The sequence below is a fragment of the Elephantulus edwardii genome, unplaced genomic scaffold (assembly GCF_000299155.1).
Source record: "Elephantulus edwardii isolate Elephantulus edwardi_28Jun2011 unplaced genomic scaffold, EleEdw1.0 scaffold00260, whole genome shotgun sequence".
Taxonomy (NCBI): domain Eukaryota; kingdom Metazoa; phylum Chordata; class Mammalia; order Macroscelidea; family Macroscelididae; genus Elephantulus; species Elephantulus edwardii.
Window position 1 is genome coordinate 386,675 of NW_006400010.1, and position 16,123 is coordinate 402,797.

General features: G+C 39.5%; 1 protein-coding gene across 1 annotated transcript in view; it reads left to right on the top strand.

The window, feature by feature from the left end:
* Positions 1 to 14,097, top strand: part of LIX1L (Lix1 homolog (mouse)-like) — a 63,876-nt gene extending 49,779 nt beyond the window's left edge. Inside the window, exons 3-5 of the mRNA XM_006899537.1 lie at positions 10,112 to 10,207; positions 13,463 to 13,540; positions 13,855 to 14,097. Of these exons, the coding sequence (XP_006899599.1) occupies positions 10,112 to 10,207; positions 13,463 to 13,540; positions 13,855 to 14,097 (417 nt within the window). The remainder of the gene's footprint in view (positions 1 to 10,111; positions 10,208 to 13,462; positions 13,541 to 13,854) is intronic.
* Positions 14,098 to 16,123: the final 2,026 nt, after the last annotated feature.

Here is a 16,123-nt window from a genome sequence, read left to right on the forward strand (position 1 = left end):
AGACTGAGAAATATGGGTTCAATAATGTATACTGCATTGAAACAGATGAGGGAGAAAACTGTTTAAAAGGGATATGTGATTAGGTATTTTTGTCATGAAGGGAGTCCGGAGCGAAGGCTGCATAGTGGAGTGGACCTGGGGGGAGGGTTTGTAAAACAATGAAAGAATTTTTCTTTTACTTTTTCAAGAAGGTAGTGTACTGGGGGGGAGGGTTGCAAGGGGAGAAAAATGCAACAATGAATGAATGGAAATTAAAAACAAAACAAAACAAAACAAAAAAACCCACAAAAAAACAGGAGGGGGAAAGATGATCCAACGAATGTGAAAATTATTGAGCAATATCATTGGTATCATATGCAAGTAAAATCTTGCTGAAAATTGTTTAAAAAGATAAAGAGCAGTACATCCACAGGAACTTGCCAAAAATTCAAGTGGGATTTAGAAGAGGCCTTAGAACAAGGGATATTGTTGCTAATTTCAAAGATATCTTGGCTGGAACCGAGAATACCAGAAAGATGTTCACTTCTGTTTTATTGACTATGGAAGAGTATTTGACTATGTAGATTTTAACAAATTATGGCTAACATTGAAAAGAATGGGAATCCCAGAACAGCTAATTGTGCTCATGAGAAACCTAAACAGAGGCCAAGAAGTAGTTGTCTGAACAGAACAAGGTGTTTTTGTTGTTAAGTGCTGTCAAGTCGTAGACGACTCATAGCGACCCTATGAATGAAAGACCTGAACACTTGTATAACTTTGGTAATTTCTCCATGTTCATAGAGTTTCCAGAGGCAAGCCATTTCAGAAGTGAATGCCACTCCTGCAGCCAAGCTTGATTTAATGAGGAAGCTCCACCAAACACTGTTTACCATGGGTAGCCATTATCACATTTGGCATATACCATCACAGGAACCACGAGTTACATCTGTACAGCAATGCACAGACCAGTGCTATATACCACTTAGTAGAATGTCTGACAAAACACAAATTAAAGCAGATTGGTGAGCATTAGAGTAGAAAGTTGATTCGTTAAGGGAAGTGAGGCCAGGTGAGAAAGCCTCCCAGTTAAAAACCCTCTTGATTGGCACCATGGGGTTGGAATCCATTTTGAAAGCCATCTGCAGGAACTGGGTTCTTTAGAAGCTTGTCGGCCAAGATTGGTGAGCATTAGGGTGGAAAGTTGATTTGTTAAGGTGAGTGAGGCGAGGTGATAAAGCCTCCTAGTTAAAAATCCATTAGGAAACACTGCATGGTTTAAAATCAGGAGAGGTATATATCATGGTTTGATTTTTTTTTCTATACCTTTATAATTTGCATGCTAAGCAAATAATGCAAGAAGATTGGGGTGTCAGAACACTTGAAAATCAGCTTTTTTGCACACCCATGTTTATTGATGCATTGTTCATAATAGCAAAAAGATGGAAGCAACCCAAGTGCCCATCAACAAATGAATGGCTAGAGAAGCTATGGTATTGTCACACAATTGAATACTACACAGCACTGAAAACCAAGGAATTTGTAAAATATTCCACAAAATAGGTGACCCTGGAGAACATTATGCTGAGTGAAATATCTCAGTCACAAAAGGACAAATACTGCATAATGCCATTGTTGTATAACAGGACTGACATGGGGTTTGAGAGAAACTAAGAAAAGAGGAGATAAATAATGAAACACAGCTTTTAAATAAATGAGGGAAAGAACTGTCTAAAAGAAATATATGATTAGGTATTATTTGCAAGACAACAGTCCAGAATAAGAGGTACATAGCAAAGTGTACTAGGGTGGTGGAGGGTTGGGAGGAAATTGTGCAAAAATGAAATAATCTTTTTAAAGGGAATAGCAAGGTTGGGAAGAAAATGTGCAATGATGAATGAATGGAAATCCAAGTTTTCTGTAAACGTTTGTTAAAATATCAATACAAGGAACAAAAAGAAAATCGGCTTTTCTAGCATTGTGTTGCTATACAGCTTCTTTAATTATGGACACGTGGTCTTGCAAACCAGCAGCAGCTCTGGGGCCATTGTAAGAGAGCACTTTCCACCCTGGGAGAAATGGTAGTGATGGTGGAAGAGGATGAAGAGACTGTGGCTCTGCTGTGAAGAGACTGTCTCAAAGTGTAACCCACAGAAGAACCCTAGAGATAAAGACTACATTTAGAGGTTTTGCTTGCTGGATGACTAAAGTAAAAGCTGACTTATAATTGCTTTGAAATAAGGTTTTCCAGATGATTGGGGAAACTGGAGGTGCATTTGTGCTGCTGAATTAAACATGGACTTTTCACTAATTGAGGAATTGTGCTTTGTTAATCTGACTTGGGACTGCTGGACTAAACCTCCACTTATATTGTGTGATATTCTTTGCCTCCTCCACTCTCCAAACTATTTTCCTAATAAACCCCACAACTGTGAGTAAAGACTGTGAGTTGACAATTAATTTTCGACCCAGTGATTGTTAAAAATAGGAGCAGGAGCATGTGAAGTGGCATGTCTGACTATGCACTATTTGTATGGCGCTATGGACATTATTACTGGGGACACTTACCTTTTATGAAGTGAGTAGAAGGCGGATCTTAATTCCCTCATGAACAGCTCCTTTTGCAGAGATGGACTAAAAGAAGACATCAGGACTCGAGAAATATTCATCAATAACCTATGACATGTAGATGACATTACCTTGTTTGCTGCAAGTGAAGAGGACTTGAAACACTTATTGGAGATCAAAGTCTATAGCCTTCAGAATGGATGGTATGTCAAAGGGGAAAAAATCCTTAAAACTAGATCAATAGAAAATGACGAAAATGGAGAACAGATTGAAATTGTCACGGATTTTCTTTTATTTGGATCCATAATTAGCATCCATGGAAACAGAAATCATGACATAAAATGACATATTGCATTGGCCAAATCAAGGACCTCTTTTAAAGTGCTGGAGAGTAAGGATATCCGTTTAAAAACTAAGGTGTGAAAAAAAACCTAAGGTGTGTCTGACTTAAGCCATGATATTTACAATTACTTTATATGCATGTAAAAATTGAATCAGGAAGACTAGAGAAGAAGTGATGCCTTTGAAGTGTGATGTTGGTTAAGCATGTTGTTGTTATTATGTACTGTTAAGTAATGTAAGAAGCACTTGGGGTGCATTTCATTGCAGAGAGATTTGTTAATTCTTTGGCTGTCCAAAGTATGTCTGAGGCTGTTCAAAGTATGTCCAAGGTATAAGTTATAGCTTATAGTGACCTTATGAACAACAGATCTGAACCCTGTTCTATCCTATGCCTCATCATTTTTTTACACACGTGAGCCCAATGTTGCAATCACCATGTCAATTCATCCCGTTGAGATGGATCATCTCCTTCACTGATCCTTCACCTTTCTAAACATGATGTCCCTCTCCAAAGAATAGCCTTTCCTAGCGACATACCCAAAGTATTGGAGATGAAGCCTCACCATCCTTGTCTCCAAGAAACACTCTGGCTACACTTTTCCCAAGACACATCTATTTGAATAAATGGACTTCTTTTGGAAGTCCATGGGCAAAGAACAGTGGATATATGTGTATATTATAGTGTTGGGGTTTAGTGGAAAGGAATCATGCTGCCAACACAGGTTGTTATGTGCCATCAAGTCACCTGCAACTCATAGTGACCTTGTGAACAATATCTCTGAAATTTGCCCTATCCTGAGCCTGTCTCACTGACTCCAATACATCTATTGCCATTACCCTAGTTACTGGCTCAATCCATCTCATTTGAGCTCTTCCTCTTCTGTGCTGTCCCTCCACCCTTCTAAGCATGATGTCCCTCTCCAAGGACTGATCCCTCCTTGCATTATGCCCAAAGTATGTGAGACGGAGGTACAAAGTCCTTGCCCCCAAGAGGAAACCTGGTTTCACCCTAAGACAGACATGTTTGTTCTCTTGGTGGTCCATGGTCTGTTCAATCCTCTTCTCTAGCACCACAACTCAAAGGCATTGATTCTTCTGTCATCCTTAGTCATTGTCCAGCTCTCTGATGCATGGCAAGTAATTGGGAATATCATGGCCTGGATCAGGCACACCTTAATCTCTAGACTGACAATGTTGCTCCTCAGTATTCTGGAGAGGTCTCTGACAGCAGATTTTCCCACATGGTTCAAATCCACTTGCGGCTTTGTGGGGGAAAGATGGACAATCAACTCTGATGCGATTACTGCCTCTGAAAATGCTCGCGAGGAGCAAATATAGGTAGATTCTGACTCAATGGTACACAACAACAAAAAAAAATATATACACACAGATACATACTTAGTACAGCCAAAAGAATTAACATATCTTTTTGGGAAGAAATGTACCCAGAGTGTTATCATAAACGGGGATAGTGAAATGCCTCCATAAAATACTTTGATATGTTGTCAGGTGGGACCAGCCTCTGGAAAAGAGCCTCATGTGTAGAAAAATGGAAGGTCAGCAAAAAAGGGTAAAACTCTCAAGGAAAAAAATTGACACAGGAACTGCAACAATGGGTTTAAGCCCAGTAGACATTATGAGAATGGTACAGTACTGTCCAGGGTTCTTTTGGGGCCAATTTGATGGCACTTAATGGTAGCTTAGTGGAAAGGAATTGTGCTGCCAATGCAAAGGTACATGGTTCGAATCTACCAGCTGCTCTGTGGGAGAAAGATTGACAGTCAACTTCCATGCATTTACTGTCTCTGAAAGCTGACTGGAAGGTCAGCTATGGGTTGATTCCAACTCTATGGTACGTAATGACAGTATCTCTGGACTGCCAAAAAAATCGATATGTTTGGGGAAAAGTGCAGCCAGAGTGCTCCTTAGAGACAAAGATGACAAAGCTCTGTCTCTCATACTTTGTACATATTGGTTTTTGTTGTTGTGTGCTGTCGAGTCGCCTGGGACCCATAGCGCCCCTGTGTACAGCAGCTCTGAAGCCTGCCCTATCCTGAGTCAGTCTCCCTGATTCTGACACACCTAACCCCATTTCTCCAGTTACTGTATCAATCCATCTCAATCGGGGTCTTTCTCTCCTGCGCTGCCCCTCCACCCTTCTGAGGATGATGTCCTTCTCCAAGGATAGGTCCCTCCTCGTTATGGAGTACATATTGGTAAGAGAAGCTATTCCTTGGAAAGGGACATTATGCTTGGAAAGATGGAGGATCAGCATAAGAGAGGAACATGCACGCAAGCGTGCGCGCACAACCCCCCCCCCACACACACACCCTAATGAAATGGATTGACACAGTGAGTGCATCAATGGGCTCAAGTGTGTCAGAGTTGATAAGGATGGCACAGAATAGTATGGGACTCAGATCTGTTGCTCATAGGGTCACTGTGATTCATACTTAGCTTGATGGCACTTAACCACAACAAAAGGGAGTTCTGATGCCTAATGGCAAGGAGTTGCACTGACAACCCAAAGGCATGTTGTAATCCACTAGCTGCACAGAACAAGAAGGACATTCTCCTCTCCTGTCATTACAGCCTCTGAAAACTTGGTGGAGGGTCACTTACAGGTTCTCACTTGATGGTGATGAGTGAGTGAGTGAACCACCACCACATCTTAGAAAATGAGAATAGCCTTTCTCCCTTCCTACAAATTAATTGATGTGATGAAATTAGACAAATTTTTGTTTTTTATTTGTTTTCTTTTAGTTGTTGGTTGAAGTATAACTGTTGTTGTTGTTGTTATGTGCGACCAATTAGAATAGCAACCAGCCCCCTGTAATACAATAGAACTACTTCATAGGGTCCTCTAGGCTGCTGTCTTTAAGGTAATAGACCTTTAAACTTTTCTCCTAAGAAGTCAATGGGTAGATTTGAATCAACAGCCTTTCAGTTAGCAGCTAAGAGTTTAATTGTTGTGGAAGATTTAACTACATAAATTGTTTCAGTAATCTGATTTGAAATAAGTGTTAACCATTTAAAAATCACAGATTGGCTTTCCTCTGCTAAGACTCATCTGTTTTTCTTTTATTTTTTTTATTAATAAAGGAAATTTAAACTATTGTTTAAAAATGATATTACAATTATTGTTGTTGGTGTTATGTGCCGTCTAGTTGACTACGATTCACAGTGGCCCTATGAACAACGGCTCGAAACCTTGCCCTATTCTGAGCCTAATTCATCATCTCTAACAAACCTGCCCCTTTGCCATAGTCATTGTGTCAATCCACCTCATAACTGTCTTCTTCTCCTGCGCTGACCCTCTACTCTTCCTAGCAAGATGTCTTGCTCCAAGGACTGATCCCTCCTGACAACATGTCCAAAGTATATGAGACAGTTGACTTCAAGGAGCAACCAGGTTTCACCTTCTCCAGGACAGATCTGCTTATTCTTTTGGCAGTCCATGATATATATTCCATACTCTTCACCAGCACCACAACTCAAAGATAGTGATTCTTCTGTCATCCTTAGTCATTGTCCAACTATCAGATGCACTGCAAGCAATTGAGAAGACCATGTCCTGTATCAGGAGCATCTTAGTCTCTAGATTGACTTCATTGTTCTTTAGCACTATAGAGAGGTCCCGTCCCAACAGCTTTCCTAAGGCAACTCATCTTTTGATTTTTCTGATAGTTGAGGCCGAAAGTGTTGATTGTGGACCCAAGCAAGATAGAATTGTCAACAACCTCAATCTTGTCCCCATCTATCATGATGCTGCTAATTGAAATAATGTTGAGAATCCTTTGTTTTCTTTGTGAGGAAATGCAGTCTGTATTGAAAACTTGAGCTTCAGCATCAAATGCTTCAAGACCTCCTCAGCTTCAGCAAGCAAGTTTGTGTCTGCGTAACACAGATTTTTGATAAGTCATCTTCCAATCCTGCTGCCACATTCTTCATCATACAGGCTAGCCTCCCAAATGATCTGTCCCACGTATAGATTGAAAAAGTATGAAGTAAAGGATGCAGCCCTGGCACACTTCTTTCTTGATTTTGAACCAGGCAGTGTTTCCTTGCTCTGTTCTGATGACTGCTTCTTGGTCAAAGTATAGATTTCGAATGAGCACAATCAAATGTTCTGGGATTCCCGTTCTTCTCAGAGTAAGACAAAATTCATTGTGATCCACACAGTCAAATGCCTTTGCGTAGTCAAGAAAACACAAACGGACAATCCTCTGGCATTCTCTGCTTTCTGAAAGATCCATCTGACATTAGTAATGATATCCCTGATGCCATACCCTCTTCTAAATCCAATTTGAATTGCTGGCAGTTCTTTGTCAAGGTGCTGTTCTAGTCATTTACAGATAATCTTCCGCAGGATTTTGCTTGCATTTGATATTTGTAATCAATAATTGTTCTATAATTTTCACACTCTGTTGGATTACCTTTTTTTTGGGAATGGGAGTAAATATGAATCTCCTCCAGTCAGTTGGCCAGGTAGCTCTCCTCCAAATTTCTTGGCACCACCTAGTGAGTGGATCCAGGGCTGCATCTTTTGTTGAAAAATGTCAATTGGTATTCCATTAATTCCTGAGGCCTCATTTTTTCCCAATTCCTTCAAAGCAGAAGAAATCTCCTTCTTTATTACCATTGGTTATTGATTATATGCTAGATCATGGTATTGTTCTGTGTCAGCCAATTTATTTTCTTCTAATACAGTGGCTTTGTGTACTCCTTTCATCATCTTTAGATGCTTCCTAGATCATTCAATATTCTGTTTGTCCATAGCATCTTTAAGTGTTGCAACTTGAGGTTTGAATTTCTTCTTCAGTTCCTTCAGCTTAAGAAATGCTGAGCTAATTAGTCCTTTTTTATTTTCTGACTCCAGTTCTTTGTACATTTCATTATAATACTTTGACTTCTGGAGCTACTCTTTTCAATCTTCTGTTCAGCGTCTTAACTTCTTGATTTCTTCCCTTTTCTTTGGCTTTTCGGCACTCTAGTGCAATATTCAGAGTCTCATCTGACATCCATCTTGGTCTTTTCTTCCTCCTCTGTCTTTATGATGACCCTTTTTGTTTTCTTCATGGATGATATTCTTGATATCATCCCATAGCTCATTTGGTCATCATTTATTTACTATTGTTTAAGGCCTCAAATTCATCCTTGAAATGGCTTTTAAATTCAAGTGGGGTAGATTCAAGGTTATATTTTGTTCTTGTGGATTTATTTTCATTTTCTTTAGCTTCAGTTTGAACTTGAACATGAGTAGCTGATGGTCTTTTCCACAGTCAACAAGTTGCCTAGTTCAAGAAAGCATATTTAATTTTCTTAAGTCACTTCTTAAGAACTTATTGCCTGGTTCATTCCCGGGTTTCAGCAGTTTTAGTTGATCACATGTACACAATTATCAAACATTTTGGGGGAGCTCTGGTGGCCTAGTGGCAAGGAGCTGCAACTACAATCCCAGAGGTGCACGGTTCGAATCCACCAGATGCTCTGCCGGGGAAGGAGGGACAATCTCCTCCTGTACCAATCAGATTTGATTTGACGGTACACTCACAAAAAAATAAAATAGTAATAAATTTAAAAAGTAAAACAAAAAAAAAACCAACAAAAAAAACCCCAAGAACTTATTGCCATCAAATCAGCACCAGCTCATAACTGACTCTCCAGCGTGTTTGCAGAAGCTGTAAATCACATGGGAGGTTATTGCCCATCTTTCTTCCTGGAGCAGCTAGTAGATTTAAACCTCTTGCCATTATGTTTGTAGGGCAACTACCAGAGTTCCCCTAAGTCACCTATTACAAAATGAAGCATTATTTTGGATTATAGGAAGGAGGATATCTAATGATTATGAGGATACACTCTGGATTCATTGTTTGACATATGGTTTTACTAATCATGTGTTTTTAAGCAAGTTATTTGATCTAAATGTGTTTCCTTATCTAGAAAATATGATAAAAACTATACTTATTGAATATGGTTATTATGAGGATAAAAGACATAATATATTTAAATACCTAACTTATCTTTAATATATAGATATATAACCCTTAGATATAAGTAACAGAAAATATCCTTCAAATTTATTTCAGGAAATAAATGAAGACTTTTTTAATGTAATGTGATGGAAGTCCATAAATATGAGTCTTCTGGGGTGTTTGATTCCATATATCAAGGATGTCTTATTTACCTAGCACTGCTAAAGAAATCACAATTTTAAAATAAAAGTAAACCACAAAACCCCACTACAGTTGGTTGGCTTTAAAGGACAGACATTTACTTTCTAGTTCCAGAGGCCAGCAGTCTAAAGTAGTCCCAGGGTGGGGGTCCTTCTTATCAGGCAACCATGGAATTCCATGCCATTCATCCCTGAAATCCTTTTGGAATTTCCAGCCCTTGCAGATGGGGCGGATGTGCAGAACTGACAATTTCTCAGGAAGCAGGAAGAAGCTGGGTACTAGTATTGGCCCCAATGGCCCTATTTGCCTAGTTCAGGTTGGCAAAAGGGTTACCATAAAACTAGGAGACACATCTGTTTTAGATACAAAATTATGACGAATAATATTTAAGGCAGAAGGATAAATGACCATCAAATGGCACAAAACCACATCTCGTATCAGAAGGATTTGGCCTGTGTAAGTAGGCATCAAACCTGGTGTCCTAGTGGGTAAAGAGTTGTGCTGTCAATCCAAAGACAGGTGGTTCAGATCTACCAGCCACTCCTTGGGAGAAAGATAAGACAATCTCCTTTTGTGCTACTGCATATAACAAACATATGTGTATGTGTGTATAAATGTCAAATATTTCATCATTTTTAGTATACACATATTCATACATACTTATTTACATCAAGTTGGAACCAACTCATAACTGACCCTTAGGCGGGCTTCAGAGGTTCTAAATTGCATGGGAGGAAATTTGCCATCTTTCTCCTGCACAACAGCTGGTGAATTTGAACAGCCCACCTTCGGTTAGCAGTGCTTCTCTTTTACCACTAGACCACCATCCTACCCTGTTTTTTATATAAGGTTGGAATAATATTTTGACTATTCTAAGTTAAATAGAATAGACTATTAAAATTAATTTAACTTATTTGTTTTTATTTTAATATGACTACTAGAAAACTTGATATATACAGCTTCATCAGATCCCATTTGGATATCACTGCTCTAGGTAATAAAAGTCCTGATTAAAAACCTATTTGTCTTTTTCTTTCCTCTGTTACCAGGGCAACAGGGAGGAGGCTGACAACCCAAATACAGGGATTGGTGCCTTCCGATTCATGTTGGAATCTAACAAGGGCAAGTCAATGTTGGAGTTCCAGGTATTGTTCCACCAACTTACCTGATTCTAATCACCTGGGTCAGCTTGCTTCCATGACCTGTACTTTTAACCCCCATTAAAGCCATTCTTCCCAATCCCTTTATTATTATTATTATTATTATTATTATTATTATTATTATTATTATTACTAATTATAATGAAAATTTACAGAGATTTTGGATTCTCATTCATTCATTGTTGCACTTTTCTCCCTGCCCACCCCTCCCCTCCAGTTTGTTCTTCTATTTGAAAAGTGAAAGAAAAATTGTTTCATTGTTATACAATCCCTCCCCCCAAGTTCACTCCACTATGCAGCCTTCCTTCTGGACTCATGTCATGACAATAATACCTAATCATATATACCTATTAAACAGTTCTTTCTCTCATCTGTTTCAATGCAGTATACATAATTTATCCCATCTTTCTCAGTCTCCCTCCCAACCCCTTTGTCAATCCCGTTTTACAATAGTGGCACTATGCAGTATTTATCCTTTTGTGACTGAGATATTTCACTCAGCATAATGTCCTCCAGGTTCACCCATTTTGAATAATATTTCATGAGTTTCTTGTTTTTCAATGCAGTGTAGTATTCAATTGTGTGAATATACTACAACTTCTCTATCCATTCATCAGATGGGCACTTAGGTTGTTTCCAACTCTTTGATATTGTGAATAAAGCTGCGATAAACATGAGTGTGCATATATCTGCTTGGATGGCGGTTATGGTTTCCTTGGGTGTCTATGCTCAGTAGTGGAATTGCTGGGTCAAATGGTATCTCTGCAACTTTCTGAGAAAGCGCCACATGGCCTTCCACAGTGGTTGCACCATTTTACACTCCCACCAACAGTGAATGAGGGTTCCAGTTTCTCTAAAACCTCGTCAGCATTTGTTGTTAGCTGTTCTGTTAAATTTTGCTAGGCTTACTGGGGTGAGATGGTATCTCATACTTGTTTCACTTTGTATCTCTCTTAGAGCTAGGGATTTTGAACACTTCTTCATGTGTTTGTTTGCCATCTGAATGTCTTCTTTGGTGAAGTGTGTGTTCATGTCCTGTGCCCATTTTTCAATTGCGTTGTTTACCTTTATCTTATTGTAGTGTTCCAATCCCTTTAGTTCTCTGCTTCCTTTAGCCTAGGAACCACAGGCTGTAACTCTATTCAGGATTGCTTACATAAAAGTCCTTTCTGATCAATAAATAACTATACAAATATATTCCAAAAAAATTATTTGTGCCCTGATTCCCTCTAAGAGGTGGATTTCATTGGAACAGTAAACCATTCTACCTCTTCCTTAATGTCCATGTCTAGAAATCTTTGTCTTCATTCTCACTTTCACTATCTGATACTTTTCATCTAATTAAGCTGTTGTTGTCTAACAATAGGTGCCTTTTGAATTTAATGAGGATTTAATTTTTTTTAAATTTCTATACTTCCTGTATTTTAAGTTTAGTTCTGGTATTCCCAGAGAAATGGTTACTTCTCCATTGTTGCTGTCAGATGCCTTTGAGTTGGCTCCCACTCATGCAAACCCATGTAAAATAGAACAAAATCCCGCTGGATCCTGCACCATCCTCTCAATCTCTACCTGTGCATAAAACCATAGTTGCAGTCATTGTGTCAGTTCATCACTTCAAAGGTCCTCCTCTCTTTAAATTAACCCTCTGCTTTTCCTACGTGTTCTTATGTGCCATTGAGACTACTGTGACTTACAGAGACCGTATGCACATTAGCTCTGAACCATGACCCATCCTGAGCCAGTCTCACTGTCTCTGACACACCTACCCTGATTACCCCAGTTATGTGTCAATCCATCTCATCTGGGATCTTCCTCTACTGCTGTCCCACCCTTCCAAGCATGATGTCTTTCTCTAAGGACTGGTCCCTCCTGGAAACATGCTCAAAGTGTGTTAGATGGAGCCTCAAAAATCCTTGCCTCCAAGGAACATCTTGGTTTCACCATCTCCGAGACAGACCTGTTTTTTTCTCTTGGCAGTCCATGGTATGTATGTTCAATACTCTTCTCCAGACCACAATTTAAAAGCATCAATAATTCTCCTGTCATTGTCCAGCTCTCTGATGCCTAGCAAGTAATTGTGAAGATTATGACACAGCTTAGTGAAGATCCAGCACACCTTAGTCTCTAGACTGATATCATTGCTCTTCAGCACCCTGGAGAGATCCCTGACAGCAGATTTTCCTAATGCAGTTCATCTTTTGATTTCCTGACTGCTGGTGCCAAGAGTGTTGATTGTGGAACCAAGCAAAATGAAATTGTTAACAATCTCAATCTCTTCTCCGTCTTGGTGCTACCAATTGGCCCAGTGGTAAGAATCTTCATTTTCTTGATACTGAGCTTCAATCCATATTGTACACTACAGTCCTTGACCCTCTGCAGCAAATTCTTCAGGCCCTCCTCAGTTTCAGCAAGCAAGGTTGTGTCATCTGCATGATGCAGGTTGTTGATGAGTCTTCCTCCAGTCCTGATGTCACATTCTTCCTCATAAAGTTCTGCCTCCCGAATGATCTGTTCTATATATAGATTGAAAAGGTGTGGAGACAAGATGCATCCCTGATGCATTCCTTTCCTGATTTTGAAGTGAAGTGAAGTGCTTCCTTGCTTTGTTCTGATGACTGCTTCCTCGTCTAAGTGTAGGTTTCACATGAGCACAATCAGATGTTCTGGGATTCCCATTCTTCTCAAGGTTAGCCACAATTTGTTGTGATCCACTTAGTCAATGCCTGTGCATAGTAAATGGAACACAGATATACATTTCTCTGGTACTCTCCTGCTTTTGGCCAAGATCCATCTGACATTGGAATTGATGTCCCTAGGGCCACAGTCTCTTTTAAACTCGGCTTGTATTTTTGATAGTTCTCATGTACTATTCCAGTCATTTTTGGATGGTCTTCCTGAAACATGTCCAAAGTATGTGCAATTAAGTCTCATCATCCTTGTTTTTAAGAATCATTCTTACTTCTTCCCAGATAGATTTGTATTTTTTTGGCAACTCATAGTATATTCAATATTTGTCACCAACACCACAACTCACAATTCATTGAGACTCAATTGGGAAGGGAGAGCAGGTCACATTAAAATATTTTTGAGCTTGTAAACATGTTCCTTCTCCCAACATCAGATCAGCCTTGGTAATGAGAAATGCTTTCCCAGACACATTTTGTAAAAGGGCTCCCCTTGTAATTCTCATACATTCTCCTACTTTAAAATCACTTGGCACTTCATATCTTCTTTCCCCAGGAGCTAATGACAGTTTTTCAACTATTGCACTGGAATGGCAGCCTTAAAGCCATGAGGGAAAGACAGTGCTCTCGGCAGGTAAGGAGATAGATGAGGGGGTGTCTGGCAGAGGGCTGTTTTGAAAAAGATCCTGCTGTCTTAGAGATATACAGGCCTGTCGTTACCAGGTTGCAAAATTGGAAGTCTTACTGAAGTACCCTTACCATTTCTATAACTTTCCTGTTAAAATCTTCACTGTGAAAATCTGCCTACCTTATTTAAGATTGAACTTTAGAGGCTGTGAGTGTTGATTTCAGTTAGGACTCCAAGGTTAATGAGTTCTTAGCCCATGGGTCTGTGTGATCATGAACCTTTACCTTGTTAGTGATCTTCACATTCTCCTCCCCCACCAGGAAGTGCTGGCACATTATTCACATCGAGCACTGGATGATGATATTCGCCACCAAATGGCGTTGGACTGGGTGAGCCGGGAGCAGAGTGTGCCAGGAGCACTGTCTAGAGAGCTGGCCTCCACCGAGCGAGAGCTGGATGAAGCCCGGCTGGCAGGCAAGGAGCTGCGTTTCCACAAGGAAAAGAAAGATATTCTCATGCTCGCTGCTGGGCAGTTGGGCAATATGCATTCCTCCAACTGCTAGGCTTCCGCTCACAGACATCCCGTCCTCTCCTGGTCCTTTTTTATATGTCTCCTTTTTAAGACTTAGGATGATTTCTGTACATAGTTTCTCAATTTTATACTTTTAAATATAAATATATGTATGTATAAATTTTACAGTTGGATTCCTATTTGCTAAGAAACCCCATTTCTTATTTCCAGTTTTGGGATGTAGTTTCATTTGAAACATCCTAACTCCAATTTATAAGAAGATTGTCTTTAAAACATTGCTGGCTCTGACACTCCCAGATTAACTCTGTATAGTGATTTCAGTAGCACAAAATGAATGTTCACATTTTCATCTGTCAAAATAGTAAGGAGCCTGAATAAGCTCTGTGCCCTGCGCTCACCCTCATTCTTAACTTTCTCTAAGATTCGAACAGAGTATGAATATGAAGTCTGTGGCTTTGGTATGTCTTTAGCTGCGTGTTTCAGTTGGTACCCTGTTGTTGCTCCTGAAATTAGATCTTCCCCAGTTTAGACTTCATCACCACTACTACAAAACTACTCTTTTCTTTTTGTGTGTGTGTTTTTAGGCTTCATTATTATTGAGGCTTACCTTATTATCTAGTTTCTTGTTTTCACATAACTCCTAAGAAACTTCCCAGGAACGAGAATTATAAGCACAGTCCCTGGGACTTTGCTCCTGGGTGTACATAACAGTATTCCAGATTTCCAGGTGTTACACCGTGCTATAGAAGAGAATCAAAGTTAAAGTGCTTTGCTTTAAAAATTTCCTTGTCACTCATTTTCCACTGCCCACCTAGCTTATTCAAGACCTGTATTTAGATGTTCCTTCACCTTCTCTTCCCATTGTTTTACCCTGTGGAAATATTATCTGTCCTACTTGGTAAGTCCATGTTCCTCTCACTCCTACCAAGTTGCTGCTACCTACTACCGTAGGTGTACCTGACTTAGATTCTTGTTTGCTTTTAATGTTTTACTCCTCCTCCACGTATATTATTAGAACATGAGTTGATCAGGAAAATTAGATGAGCCTTTCATATTACAAGTAGCCTAATAGAGTTCGAATTCACCATCTCTTCCCTGGAGAAAGATGGGCAGTCTCCTCCCATGTGATTTACTGCTGTTGTAAACCTCCTGCAGAGTCAACTAGGGGTTGGTTCCAATTCAATGGTAAACAACAAAAATTGGAAGCTTAGGAGGCTGCAGGGAGAGAAAGAGAATCAATGAACAGCTCTTGGTGTTTTAATTCTGTGGTATATCTATCTCCTGGAAATTCTCCTTGTATTTCCCCCTTGTTTGTGTTCTTTCTATGAACTATATTGCTAAGTGCATTTTAAAAACTGAGCATGGGAGATTTAATGTACCTGCAGTTGGACTTTTCATTTAACAGTTTTACAGGATGTGCTTTTAGAAATAGATTAGGAGATAGGTCTCAGTTTGCTCTATTGAATCAGATATGGGGAAAATTTTAAAGGCAATTTTCCTCCCTTTTAAATCATCATGGCAATCAGAACACAGGGGATTAGGCATAAAGGAATACAGATGTAGTTGTATTTGTGCTTGAAAGAAGTTTCTTTGACATTATTTCAGTGTCATCCCCATGAAGGAAGCTCTGGTAGCCTAGCTGTAAGAAATTGTGTTCTCAACCTTAGGGCAAGAGATTTGAATCCACCATCTGCTTCGAGGGAAAATGATAGGCCATCTCCTCCTTTCCCGTTTATAGCCTCTGAAACCTCTGGAGGTTCAGCTTTGAGACAGTTTTGAGTTGATGACACACAACAGCAACAACATCTCTATGAAGCACAAGTGGGATTGGAGTAGAATTACCGAATAGCATTAGTAAATAAGTGTTTCTATTTTGTTGTTGTTGCTAGTCATAAACCCTCCTATTTCTCTCTTACTCCTTTCTCTGGGAAGAAGTGTTAAGAGATATGAATTGTGGAAGAACTTTTTATTGGGTTTTCTGGGCTAATTTTTCTTAATACTAATGAATAAGATCCCAAAGAACTTGAAAAAAATTGTTTCCTGATATGTCCATTTGG